Source organism: Drosophila ficusphila, unplaced genomic scaffold (genome assembly GCF_018152265.1).
Source record: "Drosophila ficusphila isolate 14025-0441.05 unplaced genomic scaffold, ASM1815226v1 contig_221, whole genome shotgun sequence".
NCBI classification, from domain to species: domain Eukaryota; kingdom Metazoa; phylum Arthropoda; class Insecta; order Diptera; family Drosophilidae; genus Drosophila; species Drosophila ficusphila.
Window position 1 is genome coordinate 50,289 of NW_025064119.1, and position 11,762 is coordinate 62,050.

Here is an 11,762-nt window from a genome sequence, read left to right on the forward strand (position 1 = left end):
ATAATGCGGCTAGATAGATATTCTAATATCAAATGCAGAGAGGTATTCCACTTTTAAATCGGGTAAAAATTTCAAAAGTTATGGGCTAAGCAGTGCTGGGATCTGGTCACTTTTCTGCAAACCCATTTTTTGCAAATTTTGACAAGTCGGGGGTCATAAAAAATTACAAAACATTGACCAAAAATTCGAAAATAAACCAATGATGCAGCTAGATAGATATTTTAATAACAAATTCAGAGAGGTATTCCACTTTTAAATCGGGTAAAAATTTCAAAAGTTATGGGCTAAGCAGTGCTGGGATCTGGTCACTTTTCTGGAAACCCATTTTTTGCAAATTTTGACAGGTCGGGGGTCATAAAAAATTACAAAACATTGACCAAAAATTCGAAAATAAACCAATGATGCAGCTAGATAGATATTTTAATAACAAATTCAGAGAGGTATTCCACTTTTAAATCGGGTAAAAATTTCAAAAGTTATGGGCTAAGCAGTGCTGGGATCTGGTCACTTTTCTGCAAACCCATTTTCTGCAAATTTTGACAGGTCGGGGGTCATAAAAAATTACAAAATATTGACCAAAAATTCGAAAATAAACCAATAATGCAGCTAGATAGATATTTTAATAACAAATTCAGAGAGGTATTCCACTTTTAAATCGGGTAAAAATTTCAAAAGTGATGGGCTAAGCAGTGCTGGGATCTGGTCACTTTTCTGCAAACCCATTTTTTGCAAATTTTGACAAGTCGGGGGTCATAAAAAAATACAAAATATTGACCAAAAATTCGAAAATAAACCAATGATGCAGCTAGATAGATATTCTAATAACAAATTCAGAGAGGTATTCCACTTTTAAATCGGGTAAAAATTTCAAAAGTTATGGGCTAAGCAGTGCTGGGATCTGGTCACTTTTCTGCAAACCCATTTTTTGCAAATTTTGACAGGTCGGGGGTCATAAAAAATTACAAAATATTGACCAAAAATTCGAAAATTAACCAATGTTGCAGCATTAGATAGATATTTTAATAACAAATTCAGAAAGGTATTCCACTTTTAAATCGGGTAAAAATTTCAAAAGTTATGGGCTAAGCAGTGCTGGGATCTGGTCACTTTTCTGCAAACCCATTTTTTGCAAATTTTGACAGGTCGGGGGTCATAAAAAATTACAAAATATTGACCAAAAATTCGAAAAATAAACCAATAATGCAGCTAGATAGATATTTTAATAACAAATTCAGAGAGGTATTCCAGTTTTAAATCGGGTAAAAATTTCAAAAGTTATGGGCTAAGCAGGGCTGGGATCTGGTCACTTTTCTGCAAACTCATTTTTTGCAAATTTTGACAGGTCGGGGGGTCATAAAAAATTACATAATATTGACCAAAAATTCGAAAATAAACCAATGATGCAGCTAGATAGATATTTTAATAACAAATTCAGAGAGGTATTCCACTTTTAAATCGGGTAAAAATTTCAAAAGTTATGGGCTAAGCAGTGCTGGGATCTGGTCACTTTTCTGCAAACCCATTTTTGCAAATTTTGACAGGTCGGGGGTCATAAAAAATTACAAAATATTGACCAAAAATTCGAAAATAAACCAATTGTTTAGCTAATAAGCTTTTTTATTAGCTGTGGAAATTAAAGAATTAACAAAATTTTGAGTTCGATTTATGCGAGAGCAGCGATTTTATTTCGACGAAAATGCGTTACAAAAATGTTCCGTGAGATCGAAAGGAAGAATACAATTGAATTGAATAAAGACGCGGATCAGCCGATTGCTGACCGAAAGTATAAACCAACAAGCAACGAGAGTGGTGAATAGAACGATAAAGAGAGAGAGAGAGGGATGGTAATTATGCAGATAAGCTAAGAGCTAGCATTAAGAGAATCTACATATCTGCTGCGTCTGGATGACCCGACATACTCCCCCGTTGGAAGCCTGGCTTTCAACAGCATCCTTAAGGGGCAGCAGACACAGCTTATTAACTGCTCGTTTTGTCACTCCAGATGTTGTCTTGAGAACGGCAACTCGAGCAACTCCATCTCCACCACAGAGAAGCTCAACGACTCTCGCTAGGGGCCACTTCATCGGAGGCAAGTTCTCATCCTTAACCAGCACCACGTCACCGACAACTAGGCCAGGCTTCGGGGTACGCCATTTGGAGCGCTGCTGCAGTAGCGTCAGGTATTCTTCCTTCCATCGGGTCCAGAAGACCTGCTGCAAGTAGGCCACACGTTGCCAGCCATCCAACCGATTGAAGTTAAGGGCGGTCACATCCGGCTCGATGAATGAGGATGGTGGGCCACCATTCAGAAAGTGGGCTGGCGTTAGCACATCCAGGTCAGCGGGATTTTCTGAAATTGAGACTAAAGGCCGGGAGTTAACTACTGCCGAGATATGGCACAGAAGAGTCCGCAGCTCGTCGAAGGCCAACACTGAAGGCCCAATAGCGCGGTAGAAATGGTGCTTCGCCGTCTTCACCGCAGCTTCCCAGAGACCACCAAAATGCGGCGATCTGGGAGGAATAAAACGCCAATCAATGAGCTCCGCTAGGCAAAAATCCAACGTCGCTTTCTGATGCTCGTCGCTGAGGAACAGGCGTCTCAACTCAATCAGCTCATTGCGTGCACCCACAAAGTTCGTTGCATTGTCCGACCAAATCTGCCGCGGTTTTCTCCTGGTGCATATAAATCTCTTGAGGCCATGCAGAAATGATACCGTTGAGAGATCCCTGATCAACTCCAAGTGAATGGCCTTTGTTGCGAAGCAGATAAAGACGCAAACGTAGCATTTTACTGGGGCCTTGTTTCGCACTTCCGGCTTGTAAAAGAATGGTCCACAAAAGTCAATGCCAGTGACTTCAAATGCATGAGAACCATCCAATCGCTCCTTTGGGAGATCCGCCATTACATGCTCCACTAATCGAGGCTTCGTTCGAAAGCATCTGACGCATTTGTTCAAAACCTTGCTCACTGTCTTCCTCCCCCCAATAGGCCAATACTGGGATCGAACTATGCAGAGTAAGGCTCGAGGTCCAGTGTGCAGATTGCGCTCATGAAAATGAGTAACGATGGCGGCAGTGACAGGATGGCTCCGTGGCAATATGATTGGATGACGGGCATTAAAATCCAGCGACGAGTTCCTTAGTCGGCCATCCACTCTAAGAAGCCCAAACTGATCAATAAAAGGAGATAGAGATGCAAGCGAACTAGATTGGGCTACTACTCCTTTAGACTGCAAGGATTTAATGTCCTCCCATAAATGAGAACGCTGAACCAGACGAAGCAACAACTGAGTACCGCTTTGGATATCCGAAACCTTAAGATCCGGCTGCCGAATGCGATTGATAAATTTGAAGACGTATCCGAAAATCCTTTGAAGCGACGCGAAGGAATTTGCAAATTTGGAACAGGCTATGATGTCTACGTATGGCGATTTAATTAGCAGGACCTTTCGACGAAGCTCAAGTGTTGACTTCTCAGCAAGGATTGGGGAAGGCCAGTCAATCTTGGGTCTGCAAAGAAATGTCGGCCCGTTAAACCATATAGGGGACTCGCTCAGCTCAGTGGGAAGGACACCTCGGGAAAGAATGTCAGCCGGATTCAAAGAAGTTGGAACGTAACGCCACTCCATCGAATCGGTTCGCTCTTGAATGGCAGCAACTCGGTTTGCCACAAACATGTTGAATCTGGAGGGCTCGTCTCGGATCCAGGACAGCGCAACCGCAGAGTCACTCCAACAATAATACTGCCCCTTAAATACGTTGGTGCCAGCTACTTCCGAGATGAGTTTAGACAAGAGATCGGCTCCACAAAGCTCCAGCTTGGGCACGGTGAGTGTCTTCAAGGGAGCGACCCTTGACTTTGAACAAAGCAACTGCGACTGTCCACTGCACACGATGTAGACACAGGCGCCGTATGCTTCCATGCTGGCATCACAAAATCCATGGACCTGAATCTCAGAGTTAGGAGACAGAACTAGCCGAGGGAAACACAAACGCTTGATTTGCACAAAACTCCTGCATATCGAATTCCATTCCGTATTCTGAGCTTCAGGAAGGCTTTCATCCCAGGATAACCTTTCCTTGCACAATTGCTGAAGGAAAATTTTCGCTTTTGCTATCACCGGACCAACCAATCCAAGAGGATCATAAAATCGTGCAATGGCAGACAAGACAGAACGCCTACAGGGACTTGAGGTCAACTGCAAGACAGAAAACGAGAACAATAGCTGATCAGAGGCAGGATCCCAGGCTAAACCCAGAGTTTTGGTAAAGTCAGTGCCGTCATCAAACTTCAAATATGACTCCTTATCTTCGTCAGACACTCCACACAAAGCCGCTGGCACGTTTGAGCACCACTTTCTAAGTTTAAAGCCTCCTCTGGACAGAATTTTAGAGGTCTGATCTACAATGATGATAGCCTCGTCCACGGTCTGGGCTCCAGATATCAGATCATCTACGTAAAAGTCGCGCTGAATGACCTCAGCCCCAAGCGGAAACGAAAAATGCTCGTCTGTTGACAGCTGATGCATAGCCCGCACAGCCAGAAATGATGCAGGCTTCGTGCCATAAGTGACGGTGTCCAGCTTGAATACTTGCAGCTTGTCCTGTGGGGAAGTCCTCCATAAAATGCATTGCAAATAGCTGTCCTCTGGATGTACCTTGACACAACGGTACATCTTACAAATGTCTCCAGTGATGGCTACCGGGTATGAGCGAAATCGAATTAAAATCTGGAACAGGGTATGTTGAATTACGGGGCCTGCCATGAGCAAATCATTGAGAGAGTAGCCTGATGAAGTAGCGGCAGATCCGTCAAAAACGACGCGAAGCTTTGTAGTGGAACTATCCTCCTTTGTGACGCAATGATGAGGCAAAAAGAAGCGACAAGAAGCGAGGTCTGCGCCAGCAACTGTTGACATGTGCCCCAAGTCAAAGTATTCCTTTATAAAAGCCGCATATTGGGCCTTCAAGGCTGGCCGACGATCTAGCTTCCTCTCTAGGGACAGGAATCTACGATAAGCTTGCTGGTAGGACTCACCCAATAATTCCAGGTTGAGCTTGGCAGGCAAACGAACAGAATAGTCTCCAGCAGGGGAACGAATGAAATGCTTTTTAAAGTGCGCCTCACAGTCCTGTTCTTCCTTAGTAGAATGCGCAATTGGCTCCACGCAGCTTTCCACCTCCCAAAATCGACGAAGAAGATCATCAAGTCGATCTAAGCTATTATCCCTACTAACGATAGGTAAAGGAATGGTCGAGATTAACGATGAGCCATTGGAGACGCCATATCCTCCGGAAACAACCCATCCCAGGCGAGTTTTTTGTATAAGCGGTAATCCAGGTGGGAGCTTAATTTGCCCAACGCACAACAGCTCGTAAAATAAACTGGCTCCAATCAAGAGATCCACACGCTGAGGGACATAAAATGTAGGATCAGCTAATTGTATGTTTTGCGGTATTTTCCAGCTGCCGATGTCCACATTGAAACTAGGCTGTCGCTCAGTTATATTGGGAGCAATAACTGCGGTTATGTTCACCGTGTATTCAGAGGTTCGGGACTGCATCGTAATATTGACTGAGTGACCATTGGTAACAAAGCTGGAATCACCTATTCCAGTCACAGAAGCCGAAGTCTTTATCTTCTTTATTTGAAGCTGATCTGCGAAGCGAGATGTTATTAGATGCAGCTGAGAACCGGAGTCAAGAAGGGCTCGACATGGAACGAAAACTCCAGACCGATTTCTTACGAGAACAGTGGCAGTGGCTAGGAGCACAATGTCAGTACTGAAATCCTGAGCAATAAGAGCAGTGGATGTGGAAGGCACGGCAGATGGTTCAACGACAGTATTGGGTACAATAGAGGCATGAGCTTCTAGAAGCTGAGATCCTGCCTGTGGGGAAGCTGAGGCCAAATTTCCCAAGTGAAGGAGGGTGTGGTGTTTAGCTCCGCATGCACGACAATTGCTGGAATTGCACTGTCTCAACTGATGCCCTAACTTAAGGCAGTTTATGCAAAGCGCGAGTCTCTTCACTTCTTGAAGCCGATTAGTAGGGGGCAGGGCTTTAAAATCTTGGCAGTAGTGAATAGAGTGACCAGAAGCATTACAATATGAACAAATCCATGGGTTGATATTTGTGGCAACAAAAGCAGATCTACGGGAATTGGACGTTCTATTATTTCCCACCTGATTGCCAGACGCGTAGCTTGCCATGGCGAAATCCATAGTCTCCAATGTCCTGCATCGCTGCTCCAAAAACGATGCCATGGATTCCCACGTCGGAATTACATTGACGAATGCTGGATCCTCTAACCGCTCTTCCCATTTGGCCTGGCTCGCAGGATCTAGCTTTTGCAGCAGTACTTGGACGATGATGCATCCTGCGATTTGTTCAGTCGTGCCCAATCCCTTCAAAGCACGAATATGAGCGTTGAATTTATCTGACAGATCACGAAGCGTCGAGACGGAACCACTTTGCACTGCCTTAAGCCCCAGGATCTCAGTAATGTGTGCCTGAAAAACCAAACGACGATTATCAAATCGGTTTTGCAATAAGTTCAAAGCAACAGAATAATTGCCATCCGAAATTTCCAGCGAGCGGATGGTTTCCAACGCAGAATCCCTCAGGCATGAACGTAGATGCTGCAGCTTTTCTATGTTGGTCAGGTCAGGATGACTGTCTATGATGGATGTGAACATGGAATAAAAATCTGCCCAATTCGCATAACCTCCAGCGAATTTCGGAAGTTCAAGAGCGGGAAGTGGAATCGCTCGGCGAGTTTGTCGCTGCTGATGGCCGGAAAGACCGGGCGTATTACCATCAGCAAAAGTTGAATGTTGTAATTGCGAGGAGCGCTTCGTGATCTCCGATCGAACCGTCGACTTCAGAACTACGATGACATCATCAAATTTCTCCTCCAATTCACTTCCAATTTCCTCAAAATCCAACTCTTCGAGCTCGTTGAGAACCCTTTTAAATGCCGTTTGAAGTTCCTCGATAAGTTCCAACCTCACATGAAGGCCAGAATCGTCAAAAGAATTCAAAGCCGAACTTGAAAGAGATTCCATTAACCGCTCCACTCTATTAAACATTGAAGTTGCCTTGCGCTTCAGAAATGTCACCCTGTTTGAATTGCCATTGTCGGTGACGCTTACCGAATTTTCTTGAGACATATTAAGCAGGCACAACAACAACAATAAATGCAGCAGTTTCGGCGGGCAAATTTGGCTTCAGCGGGAAGATGAACGCAAAAAAGGGAATAGCGAAAAATGATCCGCTGCTGGTATATCGCCTTATGTACGAGTTTGTGTAACAATTTGTTTATTTGCACAAATCAATTAATATATGTATATACATTAATATTGTTTAGGGCAGGCAAACGCACAATTCAGCTGCAACTCGGCGGGCAAAATTCGGCTTTAGCGGGAAGATGAGCGCAAAGAAAAATAACGAAAATCTGGTCTATATACCGCCTTATGTACAAGCTTGTGTTATGTTATTTGCACAAATCAACTTATACGAATTTGTTTTGTTTATGGCCGGCCAACGCACAACGAAGCTGCAGCACCGATTAAAAGAGATATGCAGCTGGTAAAATAAATTAATTCTTGTGAATTGCACTGGGTATTTTTATGCACAAATCACGTCGGGGTCACCAATGTTTAGCTAATAAGCTTTTTTATGAGCTGTGGAAATTAAAGAATTAACAAAATTTTGAGTTCGATTTATGCGAGAGCAGCGATTTTATTTCGACGAAAAATGAGTTACAAAAATGTTCCGTGAGATCGAAAGGAAGAATACAATTGAATTGAATAAAGACGCGGATCAGCCGATTGCTGACCGAAAGTATAAACCAACAAGCAACGAGAGTGGTGAATAGAACGATAAAGAGAGAGAGAGAGAGGGATGGTAATTATGCAGATAAGCTAAGAGCTAGCATTAAGAGAATCTACATATCTGCTGCGTCTGGATGACCCGACTTACCAATAATGCAGCTAGATAGATATTTTAATAACAAACTCAGAGAGGTATTCCACTTTTAAATCGGGTAAAAATTTCAAAAGTTATGGGCTAAGCAGTGCTGGGATCTGGTCACTTTTCTGGAAACCCATTTTTTGCAAATTTTGACAGGTCGGGGGTCATACAAAAATTACAAAACATTAACCAAAAATTCGAAAATAAACCAATGATGCAGCTAGATAGATATATTAATAACGAATTCAGAGAGGTATTCCACTTTTAAATCGGGTAAAAATTTCAAAAGTTATGGGCTAAGCAGTGCTGGGATCTGGTCACTTTTCTGCAAACCCATTTTTTGCAAATTTTGACAGGTCGGGGGTCATAAAAAATTACAAAATATTGACCAAAAATTCGAAAATAAACCAATGATGCAGCTAGATAGATATTTTAATAACAAACTCAGAGGGGTATTCCACTTTTAAATCGGGTAAAAATTTCAAAAGTTTGGGCTAAGCAGTGCTGGGATCTGGTCACTTTTCTGCAAACCCATTTTTTGCAAATTTTGACAAGTCGGGGGTCATAAAAAAATACAAAACATTGACCAAAAATTCGAAAATAAACCAATGATGCAGCTAGATAGATATTTTAATAACGAATTCAGAGAGGTATTCCCCTTTTAAATCGGGTAAAAATTTCAAAAGTTATGGGCTAAGCAGGGCTGGGATCTGGTCACTTTTCTGGAAACCCATTTTTTGCAAATTTTGACAGGTCGGGGGGTCATAAAAAATTACAAAATATTGACCAAAAATTCGAAAATAAACCAATAATGCAGCTAGATAGATATTTTAATAACAAATTCAGAGAGGTATTCCACTTTTAAATCGGGTAAAAATTTCAAAAGTTATGGGCTAAGCAGTGCTGGGATCTGGTCACTTTTCTGCAAACCCATTTTTTGCAAATTTTGACAGGTCGGGGGTCATAAAAAATTACAAAACATTGACCAAAAATTCGAAAATAAACCAACGATGCAGCTAGATAGATATTTTAATAACAAATGCAGAGAGGTATTCCACTTTTTAAATCGGGTAAAAATTTCAAAAGTTATGGGCTAAGCAGTGCTGGGATCTGGTCACTTTTCTGCAAACCCATTTTTTGCAAATTTTGACAGGTCGGGGGTCATAAAAAATTACAAAACATTGACCAAAAATTCGAAAATAAACCAATGATGCAGCTAGATAGATATTTTAATAACAAATTCAGAGAGGTATTCCACTTTTAAATCGGGTAAAAATTTCAAAAGTTATGGGCTAAGCAGGGCTGGGATCTGGTCACTTTTCTGGAAACCCATTTTTTGCAAATTTTGACAGGTCGGGGGTCATAAAAAATTACAAAATATTGACCAAAAATTCGAAAATAAACCAATAATGCAGCTAGATAGATATTTTAATAACAAATTCAGAGAGGTATTCCACTTTTAAATCGGGTAAAAATTTCAAAAGTTATGGGCTAAGCAGTGCTGGGATCTGGTCACTTTTCTGCAAACCCATTTTTTGCAAATTTTGACAGGTCGGGGGTCATAAAAAATTACAAAACATTGACCAAAAATTCGAAAATAAACCAATGATGCAGCTAGATAGATATTTTAATAACAAATTCAGAGAGGTATTCCACTTTTAAATCGGGTAAAAATTTCAAAAGTTATGGGCTAAGCAGTGCTGGGATCTGGTCACTTTTCTGCAAACCCATTTTTTGCAAATTTTGACAGGTCGGGGGGTCATAAAAAATTAAAAAAATATTGACCAAAAATTCGAAAATAAACCAATAATGCGGCTAGATAGATATTCTAATATCAAATGCAGAGAGGTATTCCACTTTTAAATCGGGTAAAAATTTCAAAAGTGATGGGCTAAGCAGTGCTGGGATCTGGTCACTTTTCTGCAAACCCATTTTTTGCAAATTTTGACAGGTCGGGGGTCATAAAAAATTACAAAACATTGACCAAAAATTCGAAAATAAACCAATGATGCAGCTAGATAGATATTTTAATAACAAATTCAGAGAGGTATTCCACTTTTAAATCGGGTAAAAATTTCAAAAGTTATGGGCTAAGCAGTGCTGGGATCTGGTCACTTTTCTGGAAACCCATTTTTTGCAAATTTTGACAGGTCGGGGGTCATAAAAAATTACAAAATATTGACCAAAAATTCGAAAATAAACCAATGATGCAGCTAGATAGATATTTTAATAACAAATTCAGAGAGGTATTCCACTTTTAAATCGGGTAAAAATTTCAAAAGTTATGGGCTAAGCAGTGCTGGGATCTGGTCACTTTTCTGCAAACCCATTTTTTGCAAATTTTGACAGGTCGGGGGTCATAAAAAATTACAAAACATTGACCAAAAATTCGAAAATAAACCAATGATGCAGCTAGATAGATATTTTAATAACAAATTCAGAGAGGTATTCCACTTTTAAATCGGGTAAAAATTTCAAAAGTTATGGGCTAAGCAGTGCTGGGATCTGGTCACTTTTCTGCAAACCCATTTTTTGCAAATTTTGACAGGTCGGGGGTCATAAAAAATTACAAAACATTGACCAAAAATTCGAAAATAAACCAATGATGCAGCTAGATAGATATTTTAATAACAAATTCAGAGAGGTATTCCACTTTTAAATCGGGTAAAAATTTCAAAAGTTATGGGCTAAGCAGTGCTGGGATCTGGTCACTTTTCTGCAAACCCATTTTTTGCAAATTTTGACAGGTCGGGGGTCATAAAAAATTAAAAAATATTGACCAAAAATTCGAAAATAAACCAATAATGCGGCTAGATAGATATTCTAATATCAAATGCAGAGAGGTATTCCACTTTTAAATCGGGTAAAAATTTCAAAAGTGATGGGCTAAGCAGTGCTGGGATCTGGTCACTTTTCTGCAAACCCATTTTTTGCAAATTTTGACAGGTCGGGGGTCATAAAAAATTACAAAATATTGACCAAAAATTCGAAAATAAACCAATGATGCAGCTAGATAGATATTTTAATAACAAATTCAGAGAGGTATTCCACTTTTAAATCGGGTAAAAATTTCAAAAGTTATGGGCTAAGCAGTGCTGGGATCTGGTCACTTTTCTGCAAACCCATTTTTTGCAAATTTTGACAGGTCGGGGGGTCATAAAAAATTACAAAATATTGACCAAAAATTCGAAAATAAACCAATGATGCAGCTAGATAGATATTTTAATAACAAATTCAGAGAGGTATTCCACTTTTAAATCGGGTAAAAATTTCAAAAGTTTGGGCTAAGCAGTGCTGGGATCTGGTCACTTTTCTGCAAACCCATTTTTTGCAAATTTTGACAAGTCGGGGGTCATAAAAAATTACAAAACATTGACCAAAAAATCGAAAATAAACCAATGATGCAGCTAGATAGATATTTTAATAACAAATTCAGAGAGGTATTCCACTTTTAAATCGGGTAAAAATTTCAAAAGTTATGGGCTAAGCAGTGCTGGGATCTGGTCACTTTTCTGCAAACCCATTTTTTGCAAATTTTGACAGGTTGGGGGTCATAAAAAATTACAAAACATTGACCAAAAATTCGAAAATAAACCAATGATGCAGCTAGATAGATATTTTAATAACAAATTCAGAGAGGTATTCCACTTTTAAATCGGGTAAAAATTTCAAAAGTTATGGGCTAAGCAGTGCTGGGATCTGGTCACTTTTCTGCAAACCCATTTTTTGCAAATTTTGACAGGTCGGGGGTCATAAAAAATTACAAAACATTGACCAAAAATTCGAAA

The 11,762-nt window shown here is 40.5% G+C and overlaps 1 protein-coding gene across 1 annotated transcript; it reads right to left on the reverse strand.

Moving 5' to 3' along the window:
• Positions 1-1,993: 1,993 nt before the first annotated feature.
• On the reverse strand, positions 1,994-7,172 carry LOC122319825. The gene is made up of 4 exons (XM_043207638.1): positions 6,818-7,172; positions 5,409-5,659; positions 2,211-5,348; positions 1,994-2,068 (listed from the first exon to the last, which is right to left on the reverse strand). Exons 1-4 carry the CDS (start codon positions 7,170-7,172, stop codon positions 1,994-1,996), a joined length of 3,819 nt encoding a protein of 1,272 aa, XP_043063573.1.
• Between the last annotated feature and the right edge of the window lie 4,590 nt (positions 7,173-11,762).

Excerpts from the sequence above, each read along its gene's own strand:
- LOC122319825 (XM_043207638.1), bottom strand. The coding sequence starts at position 7,172 with ATGTCTCAAGAAAATTCGGTAAGCGTCACCGACAATGGCAATTCAAAC. Across the intron at positions 5,660-6,817 it reads ACATTCAACTTTTGCTGATG|ATCAGCTTCAAATAAAGAAG; the intron begins GTAATACGCCCG and ends CTCGCTTCGCAG. Across the intron at positions 5,349-5,408 it reads CATTTTATGTCCCTCAGCGT|CTCCCACCTGGATTACCGCT; the intron begins GTGGATCTCTTG and ends GGGCAAATTAAG.